This window comes from Cololabis saira, chromosome 16 (genome assembly GCF_033807715.1).
Source record: "Cololabis saira isolate AMF1-May2022 chromosome 16, fColSai1.1, whole genome shotgun sequence".
Classification (NCBI taxonomy): Eukaryota; Metazoa; Chordata; class Actinopteri; order Beloniformes; family Belonidae; genus Cololabis; species Cololabis saira.
This window is the reverse complement of record NC_084602.1, coordinates 26817412-26843035: the sequence shown is the minus strand read 5'-3', so window position 1 is coordinate 26843035 and position 25624 is coordinate 26817412. Positions and strand designations below refer to the sequence as shown.

Below are 25624 nucleotides of genomic sequence, written 5' to 3'. Positions count from 1 at the left end.
CACCTTACGTCAAGATCTTTCTGCAGAGGTTCGTCGCAAGCGCAGGGAATTTGCAGGAGCGATTGAATATTTCCTTGGAAAAGGTATGTTCAGAGGCTTCGCATATCCGTACCGGCTCCGGGTTCTTCATCAGGGTGCTATCAAGTTTTTTGATAGTCCCGTTGACGCGAAGGCTTTCATCAATAAGTTGGAGAAACGGCAGGCTGATACAAACTCAGCAGAGACTGATCATTAAAAGCCCACGATCTGAGTGGAGGTAAGATGACGCTTTCTTCCCATCTTACAACGATTGTAATCGATCTTTCTTCTAAACATATTGACTGGTAAACCCCTTCCTTACTTTTTCGTTGACAACTGTAATGAAAGTTTTGGGAGTTTACGTTCATCTTGCCGGCTATCTGGGTATTTCCGGAAACAAAGTGACGCTACAGTGGACAATATCATTTGTGTAACTAGAAAGGGGGTGACCAGGGGAGGGATAAGACAGACTGACTACGATGCACATTGTAAAAGTCATTTAAACTCCTCTGTCAAACATTAATAAGATCGGCCATGATATAAAAATAAGAACAGTTATGGGGAATTTTGTGTTTTCGTCTTCTTCCCCACTGTAATCTATTCTCTGCCTGAACGGGTGAAAAATGGATGGATCATACCATGAACAGACGTGAGGGGAGGTCCAATGGGGAGAAAAAAGGAATAATTTAAAAAAATATATATATTTCAAATCTTCTCTTTATGATCTATGTTTGTTATTTTTTTTTCTTTTTTGGACATTAAAAAAATAGTATAATTTAATCAAATTTGATCCTCACCTCTCAGCTTTATTTCTGAAATATTTAAACTTTTATTTTTGATCTCTTATTTTATTAGGTAGCACTGAGGAAGGGTGCTCCAAGTTGCCAGAGCTTTAAGGAGTACTTAAGTATATTTTTCTTTTTTAATTTTTCTTTTTATTTTAGTATTTATGGGTATGTTTTTTTTTTATGATCTTTGCTTCCTCTGGCCTATTATGAAAGAGGTGTTGTGGTTCTCACAACTTGGGTGGGTTGGGGTACTTTATATATATGGGTTTTTTTTCTTCCCCTGTTTATTTTATGTTTGTTTTTCTAGGGTAAAATTCCTAAATAAAAGCAGCAACCTGTTGATTTTTCGTTCAGTGGTATACATTAAAAGGTACGCTTATGCCGAACAGTACCCATCATGTATGATATGAATATTATTTCGTGGAATGTTAAAGGTCTAGGTAATTCCATCAAAAGGAAGAAAATATTATCCATTTTAAAAGAAGATAGAGCAGATGTTGTCTTCCTACAAGAAACCTATCTTTCTGACAGTGAACATGCAAAGCTAAAAATGGACTGGGTAGGTCAAGTGTATTTTTCATCATACAAATCACATAGTAGAGGGACAAGTATTTTATTAAACAGAAACGTACCATTTAGATTAGAAAAAACTGTCACAGACCCAAATGGTAGGTTCGTTATGATTTCAGGCACTATCAACAATACTCCAATAACCTTTTTAAATGTCTATGCTCCTAATGTAGATGAACCATCATTTATATCAAAGATGGTTCTACTGTTCAATGAAAATTGTAAAGGGCTGGGAGTCTTAGGGGGAGACTTAAATTTAACGATGTGTTTAAGAGATAAATCTAATCAAGTAAAGAGTTCCAATCCTAAATCTGCTAAGGTTCTTCAGGGGTTAGGTGTTAACTGTGGTTTGATTGATGTTTGGCGGGAGTTAAATCCAGGTGTTAGGGATTATACCTTTTTTTCAAACGTCCATAACTCTTACTCCCGACTAGATTATTTTTTTGTACCTTCTAAATACATCCATATGATAAGCAAGTGTACAATAAATCCAATTATCCTCTCAGATCATTCTAGAATCCATCTAAAAATTAATTTTGATCATGAACATTTTATATCCAAGCGATGGAAATTCAACTCCTCTCTCCTGAAAGATGATGAATTTAAATCAAAAATGCGAACGTGGATAACAAATTATATTAAAGAAAACAATGATCCTTCCTTAGATCCCAACATTATTTGGGAAGCAGCAAAAGCCACGTTAAGAGGACTCATTATCTCATATGCTTCATTTAAAAAATACGAGAAACTAACTGAAAGAAAAGAACTAGAGAATGAAGTGGCCCGATGTGAAAAACTCCATAAGAATGCACCCACAGAGGATAATTGGATACTATTAACTGTCGCTAGAGCAAAATTAAATCTTAAGATTTCAGATGAAATCATACGAAAAATGACTTATATTAGACAAAAGGAATATGAATTTGGAAACAAACCGGGTAAATTATTAGCTCACCAATTAAAGAAGGAGCAAGCAGAAAAGATTATTAAAGCTATATATGTTATGGAAAATAAGGTAACCTATCACCCAAAAGAGATAAACCAAACTTTTTTTGAATTCTATAAAAATCTTTATCAGTCACAGGGTGGATATTCACAAGATGAAGTAAATGATTATCTTAAACATATTAATCTACCAAAAGCAAGTGCTCAAGATCGACTCCTTTTGAATTCCCCATTTACAGAAATAGAAATTCTAGATACAATCAATTCAATGACTATAAATAAAAGTCCAGGACCGGACGGTTTCTCAGTTGAATTTTATAAGGAATTCTGGTCAGAGATTAAACCTATTTTTTTGACAATGTTGAACAATTTCTGTTATAAAAAATTACTTCCTCAATCAATGAATTTAGCACATATTAGTGTTTTACATAAAAGTGGTAAAGATCCTCTACAGTGCTCGTCATATAGACCTATAAGTCTCTTGGATCATGATTATAAGATCATCACTAAGCTATTAGCAAGAAGACTGGACTCTGTTTTGCCTAAGTTGGTCAATCCAGACCAGTCCGGCTTTATAAAGGGGAGATATGCTTCTGACAATATAAGGAGAGTTTTGAATATAATTAATTCTCTCAACAACCGCCAGGAGCCTTCTCTTCTTCTTTCTTTAGATGCAGAGAAGGCTTTTGACAGAGTTGAGTGGAAATTTCTTTTTTCTGTTTTATATAAATTTGATTTAGGTGTTAATTTCATTGAATGGATTAAAATGATTTATAATTGTCCAAAAGCTGCAGTAATAACCAATGGCAGGTGCTCTGACTTTTTTTCTTTATCTAGAGGGACAAGGCAGGGCTGTCCTTTGTCACCTTTGCTTTTTGCAATGGTGATCGAACCTTTGGCGGCAAGTGTAAGAGACAACATAAGTATTCAAGGTTTAAAGGTCGATAATAACGAACATAAAATTTCCTTATATGCAGACGATATTCTTTTATACATCACGGACCCAGAGAAATCAATATCACACTTGCAAAACACAATTAAACAGTTTGGAAGTTACTCAGGTTATAAGATCAATTTCAGTAAATCTAATGCTGTTCTCTTACACATGACACCAACAGAAGAAATGCTTACATCTTGTCCCTTTCATTGGACACCAGGGGGCTTTAAATATTTGGGTATACATATTACTCCCAATTTAGATAATCTGTTTAAAGAAAATTACACCCCAATTGTACACAAGATAAAATCAGACCTGTTAACATGGTCTTCTCTTCCACTGTCACTATTAGGGCGCATAAACACTATTAAAATGAATGTTCTACCAAGATTTATTTTTCTTTTCCAGATGTTACCATGCTTTTTATCTATGGAGTTCTTTAAACCATTAAATAGCGGCATCTCAAAATTCATTTGGGGCAATAAAAAACCTAGGATCAGTCTAATGACCCTAATGAAACCAGAATCCATGGGAGGTCTTGGCCTCCCCAATCTCCAATATTATTTTTGGGCAGCCCAGTTAAGGAATCTGGTATCTTGGGCATTGGGGAGACAAGAGTCTCGGTGGGTCCAAATGGAGGCAAAGTTTTTCGAACCCCTGCCACTGGTCTCTCTTATTTTTATGAATAAGTTTGAAAAAATAAAAAACATAGACAAATGTTTCTCTGTTTTTAATACCCTGTTAGCATGGAGGGATTGTAGGAAAAAAAACAGTATTACCACCTGCACTTCAATTCATTCCACCATTTATCAAAATCCAGATCTGAATATCAAACATATCAACATAGGTGAATGGGCAAACTCTGGTTTAAAACAGTTTAAGGATTTATTTAATTTGAACATGCAATTAAAATCATTCATTGACTTAAAATCAGAATACAACATCCCTGACAAACATTTTTTTAAATATTTACAAATACGGAGCATTGTTCAATCACTTATCAAAGCAAATAAAATTCGACTTGGACTATCTGAAATAGAGGACATATTTATAACTTCAGACACAATTAAAGGAAAGATCAGTGAATTTTATAATATTTTATCACAAGGAGGTTTGTCATCTTTCCAAACTTTAGTGAAGATATGGGAGAAGGAGTTGGGGATGGTCTTTGAAGAAAACACTTGGTTAAATATATGTGAAAATATAAATTTTCCTTTTACTAGTAATAAAATTAAAGAGGCTAATTTTAAATTTATTCACAAATTTTATTTAACTCCAATTAAAATGCACAAAATTTCAAACGATATCTCTTCAAAATGTCCAAGATGCAAAAAAATCGATGGAACATTTGTACATATGTTTTGGGAATGTGATATTTTAATAAGTTTCTGGAAATCAATTCATTCCTTCACACAATCAGTATTAGAAATTAATTTTGATTTAAGCTCCAATTTGTATTTATTAAACGACACACTGGATCTTCAGTTAGACCGGAAAAAAACCAGGATATTAATTATGATCACATACTTCGCTAAGAAATGCATACTTTTACTTTGGAAAGATGATTCCCCTCCAACTTTCAAGTTTTTTTTGGATCAAATTTCAGTTTTTTTACCATTGGAAAAATTAACTTTAGAAAAATACAACCGTGCTCATATTTTTCAAGAATTTTGGATCCCATTACTCTCAAAACTGGATAATTTTTCCAAAGGGGACCAATGAGTATCTTTATTTTGTTTTCGAACTTGTGCCTTATAGGTATGTATGTTTGTATGTATATACGGATATATATATATATTTAGTTTGATATATCGCTGTTGCTGCCATTATATATTTTTTTATTTTTATTTTTATTCTTTATTTTTTTTTTAAATATTTATTTAATTTTGTTCTCCCTTAAAAAAAAAAGAAAAAAAAAAAAATTTTGATTCTAAGTCTAGAGGAGTAGCAATTTTGATCAACAGAAGAGTTAATTTCTCCGTCTCCAGGACAATATCCGATAAGAATGGTAGATATCTTATTGTTGCGGGCACTCTATACTGTAACCCTGTATTGTTGGTGAATATATATGCCCCTAATTTTGATGACCCCAATTTTACAGATAGGCTGTTTGGCAGCCTCCCTTTCTTAAATACGCATATTACAATACTGGGCGGTGATCTGAATTGTGTTATTAATCCTTCTTTGGACCGTTCGAATCCTCGTACTTCGACTCAATCCTCTATGTCAAAATCTGTTACCGATTTTACAGTCAAGAACGGGCTTGTTGATCCGTGGAGGTTCTCACATCCTGGAGATAAGGAATTCTCTTTTTTTTCACAAGTACATCAGTCATATTCACGTATTGACTATTTTTTTGTTGATGGCTCTCTTCTCTCCAAAGTTACTTCTGTCGTATACCACCCAATTGTTATTTCAGATCACGCCCCTCTAACTTTGAATATAACATTGTCTGAGCGCCCCCGTTTTTCTTCTCCCTGGAGGTTTAATCCATTGCTTTTATCCGACGATGCATTTAATGTTTCTATATCTGCTTCAATAGATGATTTCATTGCATTAAACAAAACAGTTTCTACCAGTTTTTCGCTAGTATGGGAATCACTCAAAGCATATTTGCGAGGACAGATTATCTCTTATTCAGCATATGCCAGTAAAATCCGCAGGGCTAAATTACAGGAGCTCACATCTAAAATTCAGGACATAGACAGACTAAACTCAGTTAACCCAAGTCCGAATTTACTGAAACAACGGCTTGATTTGCAGTCAAAATTCGATCTTATAGCGACAGCCGATTCTAAACGGCTCCTATTACGCGCTCATGCCAACTATTATGAACACGGCGATAAACCAAGCAGGTTATTGGCTCACCAATTAAAAAGGCAAGCAACGTCGAGACTGATTCCCAGCATTAGAGATTCTACTGGCACACTTACCACCGATCCAGTCACCATCAACACTTTTTAAGTCATACTACTCCTCTCTCTATGAATCAGAATCTCCACTTGACACAGCAGAAATGACCTCCTTTCTTGAAAGTATCACTATTCCTACTATCAATTTGGATGTGGCTAATGGCCTCGATGCTCCTTTTAGCTTGCAAGAAATTGCTGCCGCCATTGAAGCAATGCAAAGCAACAAGGCCCCTGGTCCCGATGGGTTCGGCGCTGAGTTTTTCAAAAAATTCAAAGACAAACTAGCCCCCCTTCTACTCTCAGGGCCTGATTTACTAAAGGTTTGTGTGTGTTAAAACATGTGAAAAAACTTGACAGCACCCGCAAACCAATGTGCGAGCTGATCTACTAACAGCGTGCAAAGACGACTGCGTCTCTGAAATGCGCAAAATTGCACACGCAATTCAGTTAGTACTTTTGCCCTGATGAATAATCAATATGGGGCGTACCCGGCAGAAATCCTAAATACTGGGAGGGGAAGATGCAAATTGCTCCATTTACCACGCGCAATGAGATTTACCAAGCCTGAAAGTAATTGTATTGTGATTGCGTCTGTATTTAATACGTTCGAAAGGAAGGTGCTAATCTGCTGCTGCCGTTATTGTGGCAAGGAGGCGACATCCAAAATCAAAGAATACGCAGAGAGAGAATCTTTATTCTGCTGCATGCTATTTTAAAAATGGTTGCACAAATTTTATTAAAGGCCACTTTTTCTTTAGTTCTTCGCCTTCTTGCCACCTTCTTTTAATGTGCCCCCCTCCACTCGCCCACAAGCAGGCCAAGCCTTTGTGCCAAAACTTTGTATTTTATTGATTACTTATCTTATTGAACATGAAATCATCCTTCGTAAATTACATTTAATTAAAACCCGTGCTTATTAATCACAAAACACAGGTTAAACATCATGACCAAATCCGCTCCAACACGCTGTGTCAGGATCAGCGCAGAGACTGCAGCTTCGCCTGAATTATGGTTCTGCGTTAAATTTACGGCGTAGGGTCGCGGTGCGGTGTGCGTCGCTGCGTACCCTACGCCGTCGGTTCTGCGTTGGTGTGACGCGGGACCATAAATCAGCCTTTAGTGTGCGCTCTGTGCGCTGTTCTGAACACTTCTCTTCTTTCCATATGATGGTCCCGTCTGTCACACATTTACTGTCAGTGTTTGATATATAATATATAATATTTGCAATATACTGTGGACATCTGAATAAAAACTTAACTCATTGTAACGAAGTGCATTTCGTTACTTGTACATTTTGCACATGTGGGTTATTTTCTGTGGCACAATAATAATGTACATGAATAACGGCACTTTGCACTTTAGTCACGATAGCACTTTATTTACCAAGGCTTGCACAGTACAGTTTGCACATTGCGTATTTGCACAGTTTATTGAAGATAATTAATTGAAGATACAGATGTTGAAATTGCTCTATTTATTGTATATTTTATTGAAGTTATTTATTAGGTGATTGCATGCCTTCGGCCAGGGGCGGCACTCGGCACTCGGCTCCGCCTGCAAGAGAGTAGAGCAAAGTTGAGCTTCAACAGAAGACTGTGTAATTGCAAGTATAAGTCTGAAGCGTGTGCATAGTATTGATGAATATGTGTGGTGCAATATCGTGTGGGATAAGTGGGAATGCTGTGTGTGTACGAAGTTGTTTGTGTTAACACTTACCTGTCTGGTCCTGTGTCTGCTCCAGGGTGCGCGTCCAAAAGATTCCCCCGGGTGCATGGGCACGGTGATAAAGGTTCCGGGAGAGACCAAGTGGCCGGATAGGAAAGGGGGGGAATTCTTAAAGTGTTAATGGTTTTCTTATTTATTGTAAATATATTTTATAGGTTTTGGCTGGAGTAAATCAGTAACAGAGAAGTAGTGGAGCTTAGAAGCTAAAGGTAAAGGGGAAAGTGTCACTTGGTAAATTAGCCATTGGACAATATTTTAAGTTTACCTTTGTAGTGGAAGAATCTGTTGTAGGTGATTGGGAGCACAGTATAAAAGGCACCATTTTACATCTGACTGGTTGACTGATCGAACCTATGGTACTACGCTACATCTTTCACTGTTACTGTCATCAACGTGAGTGAATAAAAAAAATTTGAATCTGGGGAAACCTGACCATCTCGTCAAACTTTGTTCAACATTATCCAGCCGCTCACGGGTCGCCTCTCACAAGTGGTGTCAGGAGTTGGGGCCCACACCAAAAAGAAAGAAAATAAGCATGTTGACAAGGAAAGGAAAGACAGATGAACAGCAGGAACCAGATGATGGAGCGTGCACATCAGCTGATCCAGGTCCTGGGGCAGAGGCTACAGCAGAAGAGAAGCTGGAAGAGCTGACAGGTCTGTTGAAAAACCTTGTTCGATCTCAGACTGTAAAAGAACGAAAGATGGAAAAAGAGTCTGCTCGGCAAGAACAGCGATGGAAGGCCATGCAACATCAATTTTCACAAATACAGCAGCAAGTAAACCTCATGAGAGAAGAAAATGGACATGAGCATGAGAACCAAGTCGACGATGACGATGATGATGGTGATGACGATGAAGATGATGGTGAAGTTCTAGGTGAGATGACCAGCCAAAGTTTCAGGCCAGTGAGGGAGTCCCTAGCCCACAGGGAGCCTAAACTGCTTCCTTTGTCAGCAGAGGATGACATCGAACAATTTCTGACTACATTTGAAAGAATGGCCTATGTTTGCCGCTGGCCCAAAGGGGGATGGGCCATGCGCCTTATTCCCCTACTCACTGGAAAAGCTCGTAGTGCCTATGTTCTTATGGACATTAAAGACTCTGAAAACTATGACAAAGTTAAAGGGGCAATACTGACAAAATACGAGATTACTCCAGATACCTACCGAAGACGATTCCGTTCCCTGAAGATTGATCCAGGTGAAACTCCACGAGAACTGTATGTTCGGCTGAAAGATTTGTTCTCCAAATGGGTGAAGCCAGAAATATCAACTGTAAAGGAAATTGCAGAGACTATTATCCTGGAACAGTTCCTGAGGATGGTCCATCCAGAGCTGGAGATATGGCTTAAAGAACATGACGCCAAGACAGCAGAGGATGCAGCTCGCCTTGCAGAGGTCTTCATGTCGGCCAGAAGAGGGAGCCGGAGTGCCACGTTCGGCTGGGAGAACCACCAGACCTATCCAAGTAAGTCCTATGGGGGTGAACAGGGGTCTGGTCAGCCACAGAGTAGGGGTTTCTCTAGTAATCAGCAGTTTGCTCCCCAAGCCCTAAGCCCTGTTAAAAAGCCAACACCAGGATCAGTCAAACGGGAAGTCAGGTGCTACCACTGTAACGGGTTAGGCCACACCAAACAATTTTGCCCAACGATGAATCACACTAAGCCAGCTCCCCTGGGTTCAGTTCCAAGGCCAGCCAGAGTAGAAACTGTGAGTAAGGCAGGCAGAACAGCACCAGTCCTGATAAATGGGCAGCGGGAGATAGCCTTGCTGGATACAGCATGCTACCAGACAGTGGTTGTGTCTAGTTTGGTGCCCAGAGAAAAGTGGAGTGAGGACAGGTCGAGGATAGCATGCATTCATGGAGATGAAGATGTTTACCCCACAGCTGAGGTCTATCTGACAGCAGGAGGCCAGACATTTCTTCTGGCTGTAGCTTTAGCGCCAACACTGCCTTATTCAGTAGTTCTAGGCAACGACGTGCCCACTCTCTATGACCTGGTGTAGCAGGCAGATGTTGAGATGGACATGAGGGCTGATGAGGTTCAGAGGTCACAGGCAGAGTGTGGACCTGACAGGTGTGAAGAGGAGGTCAAGGGCTCAGAAACAGTCAAACCCTGTAATGTCACGACAAGAGCACAGAGTGTAAAGGGAATCCTCAGGGAGTTGCCTTTTTTGGGGGAAGACTGGGAGGCAGGCCCGGTAAAACCATCAGAGCCGAAAGCACAAAGAAGGAGAGAAAAGTTGCTCGGTGCCCCTAGGAAAGAGACGGAGGGCCCAACCAAACCCCCTGGTATGCTAGATTTTGACTTTTCCCCAGATCTGGAGATGTTGCAAAAACAGGACTCCACACTGAAACAGTGGTTCGACAAGGTGACAGAGGTTGAGGGGGTCAAGCAGGGTAACTCAGGCTGGCTAGATGAGGCTACCTATGTGCTTAAAGAAGGACTGTTGTACCAGCGGAAGGGAAATACTGAGACTTTAGCACTTCCACAGCAGTTCAGGAATAAAGTCATGGAGCTTGGTCATTCTATCCCATGGGCCGGTCACATGGCGTTCCAAAAGACCCTCAATAGAATTGGAGGTCGGTTTGTTTGGCCGGGGATGTATAGCCAAGTCTCCCAGTTCTGCAGTTCTTGTGAAACATGCCAGCTCACCTCAGCTAAAGGAGTAGCACGTGCCCAACTACAGTCTTTACCAATCATAGACACTCCGTTTGAGAGAATAGGCATGGACATTGTGGGACCCTTAGAGAGAAGCTCCTCAGGTCATCGCTATATATTGGTGATTTGTGACTATGCAACCCGTTACCCAGAAGCTTTTCCTCTTAAAACCATCAAGGCCCGACAGGTAGCAAACTGTCTCTTACAGTTCTTTTCCAGGGTAGGCATCCCTAAGGAGGTCCTCACAGACTGTGGGACAAACTTTCTGTCAAAGCTATTGGGGCAGGTGTATCAAGTGTTAGGAGTAAAGGGCATTAAGACCACCCCTTACCACCCCCAGACGGACGGTCTGGTGGAACGCTACAACCAAACACTGAAAAACATGCTGCGCAAGTTTGTCTCACACACAGGTGCTGATTGGGACCAGTGGCTGCCGTACCTGTTGTTCGCCTACCGAGAAGTTCCACAAGCGTCGACAGGATTTTCCCCATTTGAACTTTTGTATGGCCGCCAAGTGAGGGGGCCATTGGACCTGCTGAAGGACTATTGGGAGAGCCCAAAGCCAGAAAGTGACAATGTGGTGGCATATGTGGTCAAAATGAGGGAGAAACTGGAGGAAATGACAGCACTGGTACAGGAGAACATGAGGTCGGCTCAGCAAAACCAGAAGGTCTGGTATGATCGGAAGGCCAGAGAGAGGGTCTTCAAGCCTGGCCAAAAGGTGCTGTTACTGTTGCCAACCAGTGACAGCAAGTTGCTGACAAAATGGCATGGGCCATATGAAGTCTCCAAACAAGTGGGTAAGGTCACTTATGAACTGTATATGCCAGAAAAGCGGAAAAAGTACCAGAACTATCATGTTAACCTGCTTAAAGAGTTCCAGGGTCGGCCGGAGCCTGTGATCCAACAATTGTTTGTGCGGGCTGTTCAGGATGAGGACACAAATGAGAAATTTTTTCCGACAAACACCACTGCAGCAGAACCCCTGGAGGTTGATGTGTCGCATCTGTCTCCTACTCAGCAGGCAGAGGTCGGGCCACTACTGAACCCAGAACTTTTTAAGGAGACACCAGGGTTCACCTCGTTGGTCCAGCACAACATACGGCTGATGGAAAATGTTCCAGTGCAGCAGAAGAGCTACAGGATCCCGGAGCGATTGATTCCTGTTCTGCAAAAAGAGATCAAGCTGATGTTGGAGCTGGGGATAATCGAGGTTTCCTGTAGTGAGTGGTGTAGTCCTATTGTGCTCGTGCCAAAGAAAGATGGTTCTCTCAGATTCTGCATTGACTTCAGATACCTGAATACAGTTTCTAATTTTGATCCCTACCCCATGCCCCGAATTGACGATCTGGTGGAGAGAGTGGGCAGAGCTCAGTACATCACCACGCTGGACCTGAGCAAAGGCTACTGGCAGCTAGCCTTGGCACCAGAGGCTAGAGAACTGACCGCTTTCAGGACGCCGTTTGGGATGTATCAGTTCAGGGTCATGCCATTTGGGCTCCAGGGGGCGCCAGCCACATTCCAAAGACTGATGGACCACGTGCTGAGGGATGTTGGTGACTTTTCGGCAGCGTATTTGGATGACGTGGTGGTTTTCAGCCAGTCTTGGGAGGAGCACAGGTTCCACCTACAACAAGTCCTACAGAGAATCCAAGCAGCTGGCCTGACAATTAACCCTTGCAAGTGTGCTGTGGCACAGAGGGAAGTAGCTTACCTTGGTTACATCATTGGGTTTGGGAAGATCAAGCCACAACTGGGGAAGGTTGAGGCCATCCATTCTTTCCCGGTCCCCACCACGAAGAGGAAGGTTAAAAGTTTCTTGGGCCTGGTCGGTTGGTACAGGAAGTTTGTGCCTCACTTTGCCGACAGGTCAATGGCATTGAATGACCTGACCAAAGCCTCAGCACCCAACAAAGTGCGATGGACAGAGGAGTGTGGCAGAGCCTTCCAAGACCTCAAGGATGCCGTCTGTGCTTACTCAGTGCTCCACAGTCCGGATTTCGACAAGCCTTTTACCCTGCAGACAGATGCTTCTGGAGTCGGCCTGGGAGCGGTGCTGCTGCAGGAGGTGGAGGGAGAGAGCAGACCGGTGGTGTTCTTGAGTCGGAAACTGTTGGACAGGGAGACAAGATACTCGACGGTGGAGAAGGAGTGCTTGGCGATGAAGTGGGCGATTGACACCCTCAGATATTATCTGCTGGGACGACATTTTTGGTTGGAGACTGACCACCGAGCTTTGCAGTGGCTGCACCGCATGAGGGATGCCAACATGCGTATTGCAGGGTGGTACCTGGCCCTGCAGCCGTATGACTTCACGGTTCAGTATAGGTCAGGGAAGTTCAATGTGGTGGCAGACTGTCTGTCAAGGATGTCTGAGGACTAAGGTACTGTTCTCCTTCGGGAGAGGGGGGAGGAAGTGTAACGAAGTGCATTTCGTTACTTGTACATTTTGCACATGTGGGTTATTTTCTGTGGCACAATAATAATGTACATGAATAACGGCACTTTGCACTTTAGTCACGATAGCACTTTATTTACCAAGGCTTGCACAGTACAGTTTGCACATTGCGTATTTGCACAGTTTATTGAAGATAATTAATTGAAGATACAGATGTTGAAATTGCTCTATTTATTGTATATTTTATTGAAGTTATTTATTAGGTGATTGCATGCCTTCGGCCAGGGGCGGCACTCGGCACTCGGCTCCGCCTGCAAGAGAGTAGAGCAAAGTTGAGCTTCAACAGAAGACTGTGTAATTGCAAGTATAAGTCTGAAGCGTGTGCATAGTATTGATGAATATGTGTGGTGCAATATCGTGTGGGATAAGTGGGAATGCTGTGTGTGTACGAAGTTGTTTGTGTTAACACTTACCTGTCTGGTCCTGTGTCTGCTCCAGGGTGCGCGTCCAAAAGATTCCCCCGGGTGCATGGGCACGGTGATAAAGGTTCCGGGAGAGACCAAGTGGCCGGATAGGAAAGGGGGGGAATTCTTAAAGTGTTAATGGTTTTCTTATTTATTGTAAATATATTTTATAGGTTTTGGCTGGAGTAAATCAGTAACAGAGAAGTAGTGGAGCTTAGAAGCTAAAGGTAAAGGGGAAAGTGTCACTTGGTAAATTAGCCATTGGACAATATTTTAAGTTTACCTTTGTAGTGGAAGAATCTGTTGTAGGTGATTGGAAGCACAGTATAAAAGGCACCATTTTACATCTGACTGGTTGACTGATCGAACCTATGGTACTACGCTACATCTTTCACTGTTACTGTCATCAACGTGAGTGAATAAAAAAAATGTGAACCTGGGGAAACCTGACCATCTTGTCAAACTTTGTTCAACATTATCCAGCCGCTCACGGGTCGCCTCTCACACTCATAAATAGATGAATCAAAGCGCTCTCCAGCTCTGCGTCTGATATAGCCGATGTCTTTTCCTCCTCAGATCATGCCGAGCACCGCCGGGTCACGCAAAGCCGACCAATTCAATATTAAAATCAAATTCGGTCCTGTGGCCCTTTTTTCTATTTCGTATTTTTGATCTGTGCCTAAAATTGAAATATGAAAAACCAGACGTTTTTCCGTCTTTTGTGTTACCAACTGCATTTATTCTATCGCAGGTTTTCTCCGATATTGCGTTTCTTTTGGTAATGTTTAAATTTCTTTGTTGTAGTTCATGAATGTGTTTATTTGCCTCTTCCACTAATATCTCTAACTCCAACTCGTTCAATTTCATTTTGCGCTTGTGACTTGTGACTGTGCTTTCCATCCACTCTCCATGGTGCAGAGTTTGCGCACGCAACACCTCATTTAAATACTGCTGTTTGCACCTGTTATCAATTGCGCACGCAATCTTAGTTGATCACCTGCAAACCACGCAACAACAGCACGCGCAAACTTTTTCAGTGCACACGCAATTTAGTACTCTTTATTTAGGATCTTAGTAAAGCTGGCCCTCAATGTACAATGAGTCCCTTGATCATGGCTCATTGCCTCCCTCTTTAATGCAGGCGTCCATTGTCCTCCTTTTGAAGAACGACAAGGACCCTGAATCATGCACTTCTTACAGGCCCTTGACTTTACTGAATGTGGATGTCAAAATTTTAGCCAAAGCACTAGCAATTCGTCTTGATAAGATCCTTCCTAGCATCATATCTGAGGAGCAGAATGGTTTCATCAAGGGACGCCAGCTCTTTTATAATGTTCGTACACTTCTAAATGTGATTTTCTCTAAAGATTCTTCTCCACTTCCTGAAGTTGTTATCGCGATTGATGCTGAAAAAGCATTTGATCGTGTTGAATTTAACTATCTTTTTGCAACACTTCATAAATTCGGATTCGGACACAGGTTTATATCTTGGATTAGACTTCTTTACACTTCCCCTCAGGCCAGCATTCACACCAATGACAACTACTCCACTTATTTTACATTATCACGTGGCAGGAGACAGGGCTGCCCTCTCTCCCCTTTGCGTTTCGCTCTATCCGTCGAACCACTTTCAATTGCTTTAAGAACTCTTCCTCTATTTCACGGAATCTCTAGTTCCAATGTGGAACTCAAATTGTCACTTTATGCAGACGACCTCCTTTTATATGTATCTGACCCTTTAACCAGCATTGCACCAATATTATCTCTGTTGAAGAATTATGGATCCTTCTCCGGCTATAAGGTCAATCTTCACAAGTGTGAATGCTTCCCCATAAACACTTCTGCTTTACTACTCAAACAATCTGATATCCCCTTTAAACTCAGCCCGTCGGCTTTAGATACTTAGGGATTAATGTGACCCGCACTCTGCCCTCTCTTTTCACCGCTAATTTTTCCTCACTGGTAACTCGAGTGAAGGCGGACTTACAGAGGTGGAACTCCCTACCATTGTCGCTGATAGGAAGAATTAACACAGTGAAAATGACTGTATTGTCTAAATTTCTTTTTTGTTCCAATGCACTCCTTTATTTCTACCAAAATCTTTTTTTAAATCACTTGACCAAATTTCCAACTTTCCAACTTTTTATGGGCCGGTAAGACACCCAGAGTGAGGTATTCGCTTCTCCAAAAATTTAAATTTAATGGGGGTCTAGCACTACCAAACTTTTTGCTTTACTATTGGTCAGCGCATATTCACAAACTAATTTATTGGCTTCAGTCTCCTGAGTTATTATGGTGCAGATTGGAGGCTCAGTCACTCTCTTCATCCTCTGTAACGGCCGTACTCTCCTCCTCTTTACCATTGAATCCCTCTAAGTTCACAAATAGCCCTGTGGTGCTTTCCTCCCTTAAGATTTGGTCACAGTTTAGGCACCATTTTAAATTTGCTTCTCCATCCGCCTATACACCTGTTACTAAGAATCATCTGTTCCCTCCATCACTAATAGACACCACTTTTATGATTTGGTACAGCCGGGGCATTAAGCACTTCAGGGATCTGTATAAGGATGGTATCTTTTCCACATTTTCAGATCTGAGGTCAAAGTTCAATTTGCCTGCCTCCCATTTGTTTCGCTACTTCCAGCTTCGACACTGTGCCTCTGCTCTGTTTCCATGCTTCCCTTCCCTTCCTGCGAGCCAACCGTGGGATGATCTTCTAACTATGAAACTTAGTCAAAAGTCTCTGATATCTAGGATATGCACTGTGTATGACATTTGATGGTCATTCTGTAGATAAAGCTCGGGAGGGTTGGGGGCGGGAGTTGGGCCTGGACTTCACAGGAGAGCTGTGGGATAAAGCTATCCGTAGCATACGATCTACCACGCCTTGCGCTAGACTTGAACTTATTCAATTCAAGGTGCTGCATAGAGCCCACCTATCGAAATCCCGATTATCTGAAATATATCCCAATGTTGCAGACCTATGCGACAGATGCCAGGGCTCTCCCTGCAATTTAAGTCACATGTTTTTCTCCTGTCCTAGGTTACAGAAATTTTGGAGTGACTATTCTGTGATCATGTCTAAAGTTCTGGTGAAAAATGTTGTTATGGCCCCTCTCATAGCAATATTCGGACTCTCGGTTGACTCCTCACATATCAGCCCCGTACAGTCAGAAGTATTGGCTTTCACATCTCTTTTAGCTAGACGTTGTATCCTACTCTCATGGAAATCCCCCAAGTCTCCGTCTATTGCTCTTTGGCTTAGTGTTGTTATGTTTTTTCTAAAATCTGAAAAGGTGAGATATTCAGTAAAAGGCAACTCAGCTACATTTGTTCGTAAATGGCAATCTTTCGTAGATTATTTTAACTCGTTGAAGACTCTACCCACCGACCTATCCCTCCCCCTTACCTTAATTTTCTTTTCATTTCTTTCATTTATTTATTTGTTTTGATTATTGTTATTTATGCTGCATTTTATGTTTTATTTATTATTTCCATTTAATGGGATATTGGTGATGGGCATTTGCAGTTACCACTGCATTTGTTTTTGTATGCCGCATTTGCTCATCCATTACTCTCCTCCATTGTTCATTTGTTGCTCATCTGCTTATTTTTTATTTAACTCTACAGAGACTTTGTTCTTAGTTCTGTGTGTTTAAAAAAAAAATAAAAAGGGACAATGTATAATGCATAATTCGAATTTTTGATTATTTGTGTCCATGTTGTCATTGTATGTTGGTTTTTTTTCTAAAAAGATCAATAAAAAAAAATTAAGAAGGAAAGAAAATAAAAACCTGCAAAACAAAAAAAAAAACAAAAAAAGTAATGGTCCTAAAATTGACCCTTGTGGTACTCCCTAGGTAGCCTCATACTGTTTGGAGATATTATTATCTATTGAGATGAAAAATTTTCTTCCACAGAGATATGAGGTGAACCACTTTAAAACAGTTCCAGCCAGGCCAACACGCTTGCTTAATCTATCTAAAAGAATTTGATGATCAACAGTATCAAAGGCAGCACTCAGGTCAAGTAGTACCAGAACTGAAGGTTTATTCTTGTCAAGGTTTGTTCTGATATCATTTACTACTTTTAGCAGAGCTGTCTCTGTGCTGTGATTTGTCCTAAAACCAGATTGAAACATTTCTAATGTAGCGTTTGAATTTAAATAGGCACTTAACTGGATAAAAACTAGTTTCTCTAAAATTTTACTTAAAAATGGAAGATTAGAAATTGGTCTATTGGTCTGCTGGGTGATAAAATGTCCAGGTTCCCTTTCTTTAAAAGAGGTTTAACTAAAGCAGTTTTAAAATCAGTGGGGAAGACACCTAGCTGTAGGGAATGGTTCAGCAGCGTAGCAACCTCAGCACGGGCCCCAGTGCAAGATATATTGACGGGCCCTAAGTGCATGTTACTAATTAGGCGTACCCGCGCAATCACGCACATACATGCACTCACCCCCACTATGAGGTCTATATAGATTTTACCAACAGTTTGTTAAATTTTACAATCAAATAAATGACTTGGGTTATTGTAGCCTATTAGAAACTTTTTAAGAGGTCAAGATTCTAAATGTAACAGCCCAGCTTTGACTCACCTGTGCACAACAGTCTGCAGGTCAACAAACCTCACCATCGCATCAGACAGCACGGGAGGAGCTGTCTAATACATGGCGGTGCTGAAATGACCACAAAATCATTTTTCTTACAAAGTCAAGAGTGCATCGCTACATGATAAAGCTTAAGGCAAGAGGAGATAATAAACATTAAGTCAACAATAGCATGACAAGACAGAAGAGAGATTATTGTTTTTGTTTTTTTACACTTTATTTTAAGATCTTCCGACCAAACTGCAACAGCGCGTAACGTGAAAAACAGACCTCTGCTGTAGGCTATATTAGACTAACTCCTTGAAAAAATGTAAGAAAAGGTTCTTAGAATATGAACCCGAGGTTTAACACAGGGTGTAGCCTACTAAACAAAAGATTAATTTATAAGTTCAGTGAAACGGCATTTTACGAGCCTTGCGCTGGGCAAAATCCTGGATTACATCCCCAAATGTCCAACTCCCCGGCTCTTAAATTTTCAATGGAGAGGATAGCTAAGTCACTCAGCCGCTCCTGCCCCATGGAGCTCCTCAGGTATGTCTTAATCATGTTTAACTTTGAGAATGATCTCTCAGCTGACGCCACTGTCACCGGCAACAAGAGGAGCGCAGATGGGGCGCTTTTTTTGTGTGCCTCCTTTGATGCCGCAACCAGAACGCGTATTTACGGTGGTGACTGCCGCCCATATGCAAAAACTACATTCAGTCCCGTCCTTTAGTGCCAAACAGACACCAGTTGAAGCGGACGGTGTGCTGCTGCAGGCTGCTGCACAAGTCCACTGCGGCGCCCGCTTGTTGTTGTGGAGAAGTCGGGGTTTGTTAAAGCGACGAAACGACGTTGTGCATCCTCGTTTGGCTTTAAAGCCTGAATTATGGTTCTGCATTAAATCGACGGCATAGCTCCGCGGTACGTTGTGCGTCGCCGCGTACCCTACGCCGTAGGCTCTGCGTTGGTGTAACGCAGAACCATAAATCAGCCTTTAAATCGTTTCGACGAGGACGCATTTCTCAAATTACTCCGAACTTGCTTTCGGTGCTGCAGCTTTGATAGGCTGTGTTGGCAATTAGTGTTTGGCACATTCCTGACAGAGCTCGTCGTTTGTGAAAAACCACCACTTGGGACTTTACCAACGGTTGGTTTCACGATATCTATAGGAGTAATACGGCAAGTCGCACGGGCCCCAGTGCGTCCCGGGCCCCAGTGCGGTTGCACGTGCTGCACTGACTATCCCTACGCCACTGGAATGGTTTACAATGGCAAGTATGTTTTCAGATAGTGAATTAAAAATTGTTTTAAAAAGGGAGGTTGGGATTGGATCAAGGGAACACGTGGAGGGTTTCAGTTCTGTTACTACTTTCCTCAGGGTGTCAACATCAACCTGGTCAAAACATTCATACCTCACGTCACATTCTATACAAGATATTGGTAAAAGTGCAGTGTGCTTGTTCTGCTGGCAGATACCAGACCTGATATTTCTTATTTTCTCCCTGAAGTAGCCAGCAAACTCTTCACATTTAGAGGCTGGAAGCTTACAGCTATTATTTGTTTTTGGATTTAAAATATAATCTATTGTACTAAAAAGCAGTCTGGGGTTATGGATATTGGTATTAATCAAATTTGAAAAATAATCCTGGCGAGACTTTCGAATTTCTTTGTTGTAGTTTTTAAGTTTTTCAGTAAGTATTTTTTGATGAATTTCTAGTTTTGTTTTTCGCCATCTGCGCTCTGCAGCTCTACATTCTCTTTTTAACTTCATGGTATGATTATTTTTCCATGGAACAACACTTTTGCCGACGTAGTTAGTTTCTTGATTTTAATAGGAGCGACTGCATCAAGTACTGTTTTCATTTTATGATTAAAATCATGGACTAAAATTTCACAGGATGATGGTAGAACTGTATTTTTGCAAGCTATAACATGTGATGAGAAAGTTGTGGCTACTTGAGGGGTAATGTATCGTTTTCTAACAGTGCGTTCTGTGGTGTTTTGTACAGCATGATAAAGACTTAAAAAAAAAAAGACTTGTGCAGGTGTCAATTCATTGTTCTAAAGACAAACACGCATATATATATATATATGTATATTTATATATATGTGTGTGTTTTTTTTGTGTCGTTAATATTTCAATTTAATTATTACAAACATTTTAAGTTAAAAGCTGCGGAGGGTTTCAGAAAATGAAAACACTAATGGATAAACAGGAATTAAAACACTTTTTCTACAACGCTGATATTTTTAATGATTCATGTAAAGTGCAATAGTGTCAAAGACAATGTTTCCTTGCTATGATGAGATCAGCAGATAATGATATAAACCCTAAGCTTCAGCTCTTCCTATTCAACATCCTACTGAGGAGAATGAAGGGAGTGGCTGACAATAGCTTTCGTTTCTCTGGAAATGATAGTAGCTGCCACATCTGATCAGTGGAGGGCAGCAGAGTAGCCCTGGTCCGCAATCCTCTGGCCAAGTTTCATTTCTCAGGAAAACGACCCTATAAAAGCTCAGTCTCAGCTCCAGACTCTCATTCTTGGATGCGAGGAACCATGGGACTTTGTAAGTACGCCTGAGCTGCTGTCAGCATGACTGCAGTGATATTCAGCTGACCTGCATCCTCAATTATGCTTTTAGAAAATTCTTGATCATGCCAGCTGAACTGCATTTAGATGACGCTTCTTTTTTTTATTATTGTATTTTCAGTGACATACATTGCCGTGGCTGCGGGAGCAGGTAAGAACACTACAGAAAAGCTCTGACTTACTTTTTTTTTTTTTTTTGTTTTTTTCATTTTACTAATGGAAAATGTCTACATTTCTTAACTTTTTCTTTTCTTTAAAACATTTCCGCATCGTTTTATTTTTAATAGGAGGAGCAGTAGTCAGTGCTCCTTTAGTGCTGGGGGCTGTAGGGTTCACTTCAGTTGGGATAGCAGCTGGATCCTACGCCGCAAGCATGATGTCGGCTGCAGCTATAGCCAATGGAGGAGGAGTGGCAGCAGGGGGTGCGGTGGCTGTTCTGCAGGCAGCAGGTAAAAACAGGAAATATATTGTGTGTATGTGTGTATATGTGTGTGTATATATATATATATATATATATATATATATATATATATATATATATATATATATATATACATAGCTGAACTGTGGAGGAAACATTACTCTACTCTATTTAATTGTCTTAAGAGAGACCCCTACTTAGTAGGTGAGATTGTAAATTCGGACACTATGCAAATCACAGCTAAGGAAGTGTTTCATGCCATCTCAGAGCTAGCTGATAATAAGGCTTGTGGTCCAGATGAAATGTCTGCAGAGCATTTTAAATTAGCAAGCCCGAGGGCAGCAGTTCTCCTTGCTATTTGTTTTACAGGCTTTATGTGTCATGGTGTATTACCAGACTCCATGTTGTCCGTTACCTTGGTACCTATCATCAAGGATAAATTGGGCCGGGTGGGGTGTATGGATAATTATCGGCCAATTGCTCTAGCCAGTCTGTTGTCGAAGGTTTTTGAGAGAATATTACTTGACAGACTATCTGTATATCTATGCACCTCTGCTAACCAGTTTGGCTTTAAGGCTAAACATAGTACTGATTTATGTATTTATGCTCTGAAGGAGATGGTGGAAAATTACAGAAGACAGAATTCTACTGTACTCATTGGTTTCATAGATGCATCAAAGGCATTTGATCGCATAAATAATTCTAAATTGTTTTTAAAGTTACATCAGAGAGGAGTGCCTGGCACTTTTATAAGGATCCTGTCCTATTGGTACTTTAACCAGAGTATGCAGATCAAATGGGGGAAATGCTGTCTCTGCTACATTTGGGACAAGTAATGGCGTTAGACAGGGGGGGCTTTTATCACCGTGCCTTTTTAATATTTACATGAATGATCTCTCAGACCAGTTAAGAAACTGTAAAACAGGTTGCATGGTTGGCAATGAACTTATTAATCATTTTATGTATGCCGATGATCTGGCAATTGTGTCACCTAACAGTGCTGGGTTACAAGAGCTTCTCAATATATGTTCTAATTATGGTGTACAATTTGATGTGAATTATAATGCTAAAAAGAGTTCTGTTCTCATTTGCAAAGTAAAAGGAGATAAGGACCTCACTTTTCCATCCTTTTACCTGGACAACTGCTTCCTGCTTGCTCTAAAATTAAATACCTGGGACACATCATCACTGATGACATGACAGATGATGAAGATATGAGTAGACAGCGCCGTATTTTATATATGCAGGCTAATTTGTTGACCAGAAGATTTTCCTGGTGTTCAGAGAGGGTGAAAGTGGGTCTTTTTAGGGCTTACTGTACCCCTTTCTATACTGCACCCTTATGGATTAAATTTAAGAAGGCCAGCATCCATAAATTACAGGTTGCGTACAACGATTGTCTGCGTATTTTGCTTGGGAAACCAAGATGGTCTAGTGCAAGTGAACTCTTTTGTAAAGCACAAGTTATCACTTTTCATGCACTTTTGAGGCGATTGATGTTCAAATTCATATGTCGACTTAATAGCTCTTGTAATGCCATTATTATGATGTTAACCAACCCAGTCCTCAGTGCTGTAAGGTACCAGTCTGCTATGTGGAAACACTGGTATGACTGTCTTTTTTAAATATTGTTGTATGTTTGTTTGTCTTTTTTAATAGACCTGAGTCTAAATAAAAAGATTGATATATATATATATATATATATATATATATATATATATATATATATATATATATATATATATATATATATATATATATATATATATATATATATATGTCTGTGTGTGTGTGTGTATGTATGTCTTGTACACAGCAGGATTTGTATGTGCGCACCATATCTATCCATCTTGTGTGTGTCAGACTTTTATCTTATGTGCACATGAGTAAATAAATGTCACCAGTCAGAGATAAGCACCTTTGATACCACTTTTGCAGGGTGATTTGTAAACAGTCCCCTTCAAATAGCATGTTAACTTGCAGTGAATTATCAAGAGATCTTGTAGTGTCAGACTAGTTGAGTGCATATCAAAAGGGACCAGTTGGCTGGAGCTTGTGGCACACTTAAGAGCATTGTTGAAGAATAATGTAAAATCCAGTTCAGGAATCCGCTGTGGGGTTGAGAGTTTTATTCAGTAAGCCGGCGGTGGGCAGACCAGCACAGACCGTGTCTGAAGTTGGTATGCCGACCCAGAGTGGCTCGACGACAGGACTTTTATACAGTAAATTCAAAGCACAAAAGGCAGGAATCAACAGGCCAAGTGACAGACGAAAAGCAATTCACCGTTGGATGTGATTTGTGGCCAAATGTCACCATCGGGCATTTAGCATGACTGTCACTAAGTTCCAAATCACCCCATAGGGTGCTCTAGTGATTCAAGTCTGGGTTGAAGCTACTTGGAAGGTGTCGTCTCTACAGGTGGGTAGGAAGCTGAAACTACTTCCAAGGTGTTGTCTCTGGAGGTGGTAGGAAGCTGACATTCAGGTCGACCACGGTGCTGTCACAATGCCTCATCAGCATGAATACTGTGTATGTGAACAAGTGAAAAAATCAAACAGAGAGCTGAGAAAACAAATGATTTACGCGTTGTTTCCCTGCAGGTATGGCTGGTCTGCCAGCTGCTGCCACTGCAGCCGTGGCAGGGGCTGGAGGGACTGTGGGTGGACTGTTGACTCTTCTCATTTGAGACTCACATGACCAAGATCAAGAAGGAATAACACACGTGGAAAAAATGTTACAAGTTTCTTCCAGTTGGAAGACATACAATCAGTAAAATAGATGAGTTTACAAAGCCAACTACACTTTAATATTTGGTAAAAAAAAATATGTTGTCAAATGAAGAATAACTTAAATAATAAAGTGGAAGTTGAAAGAAAAGTGCAAGTCTATTTGTGTGTTTCTGTCTGAAAATAAAAAAAGGAAATGTTAACTCAGTTCAAACACTTGTTACATTTACTAATGAAATAGGGGTGTGTGTGTGGGGGGTCTCTGATGTTTCAGTTTCCACCTTTAGCCTCCTCACAGCTCAGACAAGAGAATACCCGACTCTGTGTCGCCATCTGCACGTTTTGAAACCTTGCACCCTTTTTGTCAAAATGGTAAATACAAACACCACTTTTGACGCTTCCAGCATATACAAACAACTGCTTGCAGGCATTTTTTAATTTCATGTGCCAAATAATTAAAATGAGAAATATTACTAAGTAATCAGTATACACTACACTTAACATGTAGCTCATATTTATTTATTGAGTACTTCTGTAGTGGCCAAAAAGTTTGTTCCAAAACTCCTACACTACACAATTTTTCCTTCCTTATAACTAAAATGAGTTATAAAAAGATCAGCATTCATTATAAACTTCAACAAAAATAAACAGCTGCAAAAAGATACTACAATGCACCCTTTCCAACTTTAAATGGGGAACAAATATATCTAAGGACAATCCACAAGTGAGTAATCTTGTCTTTGGGCTGGGTTCAGGCCAGGGCACTTCAATATCACATGCTTTTCAGACAACAGTGGAAAACTCTCCCTGGGCAGCTGCATCCAGCCTTGGCACGTGTCCTCACTAGTTTCACCACAGGTCTGTGACATGTCACTCTGGGGCTAAAGTGACATGCTGGCTTTCATGGTGAACAGAAATCTAGTTCAAATGTGCTTCAGAAATAATAATAATAAAAAAAAAAAACATGTTTTTTTTTATTTACAAACATCTTACATGCTGGGATTTAATTTAACTTGAGAGTAGTGTGTATGTAGTACAATAAAACTAAACCATAAACAGCTTGAAGTACTGTAAGCACTTACACACTCACTAAACGTGCTTTTATTTACACATACTCATGCTTGTGTTTTGTTGCTGGAAATAATTAACCTTGGCCCGGTTTCCCAGATCAGTTAAGTAGCTCTTAACAGCAAAAGACTTCTTTCAAACCTTCTTAATGAGCCTGTGAAAGAAAAACGCGTTTCCCAGAGTCGCTCTTAGCTTAAGAATCTCTTTCATTAAGAAGGAAATGTAAGATGCTGCTGACCCAGTCTTTACAACCATCTTAGTGAACAAAGACTCACAGATCCAGGTGTGTCAGGCAAATCCACAGTGGTGTAAAGTAACGAACTACAAGTACTTCGTTATTTTACTTAAGTAAGATTTTTGAGAATTTGTACTTTTATTGATACTTTCATTTTTCTGTACTTTTACTTTTACTTCGTCACATTTTCAAGGAAATAATCGTACTTTTAATCCGCTACATTTAAAATTGGACACGTCGTTACTCGCTACAAATTAAAGAACAGCACAGCGGGGGCTGATTTATGGTCCCGCGTTACACCGCAGAGCTACAGCGTAGGGTACGGGGCGACGCACTATCTACGCCGTAGCCTACGGCGTAAGGTGTGCGTCGATTTAACGCGGAACCATGAGGCGGACGGTGAAGGAAGGGGGGCGCGTGGATATACCGAGAAGGAGCCGCAGCTCCCGGGAGAGTTGCGCCGCAGAGGCGGGCCGGAAGGCCGGAGGAACCGCCGTCGCGTCGAGTACCGAGGAGGACTGAAGCCTGAATTATGGTTCCGCGTTAAATCGACGCAGGGGGGGTGGACCTGTC

General features: G+C 40.8%; 1 protein-coding gene across 1 annotated transcript; it reads left to right on the top strand.

Annotated features, from left to right (window-relative positions):
• The first annotated feature begins 20499 nt into the window (after nucleotides 1-20499).
• Nucleotides 20500-23882, top strand: LOC133462601 (interferon alpha-inducible protein 27-like protein 2A). Its single transcript, XM_061743924.1, has 4 exons — nucleotides 20500-20577; nucleotides 20722-20751; nucleotides 20888-21049; nucleotides 23623-23882. The coding sequence occupies exons 1-4, from the start codon at nucleotides 20556-20558 to the stop codon at nucleotides 23706-23708; spliced, it is 300 nt and encodes a 99-aa protein (XP_061599908.1). The 5' UTR covers nucleotides 20500-20555; the 3' UTR covers nucleotides 23709-23882.
• Nucleotides 23883-25624: the final 1742 nt, after the last annotated feature.

Coding starts and splice junctions, on each gene's coding strand:
- LOC133462601 (XM_061743924.1), top strand. CDS start 20,556: ATGCGAGGAACCATGGGACTTT. Junction 20,578..20,721: donor GCGAGGAACCATGGGACTTT/GTAAGTACGCCT, acceptor TTGTATTTTCAG/TGACATACATTGCCGTGGCT. Junction 20,752..20,887: donor TGCCGTGGCTGCGGGAGCAG/GTAAGAACACTA, acceptor TATTTTTAATAG/GAGGAGCAGTAGTCAGTGCT.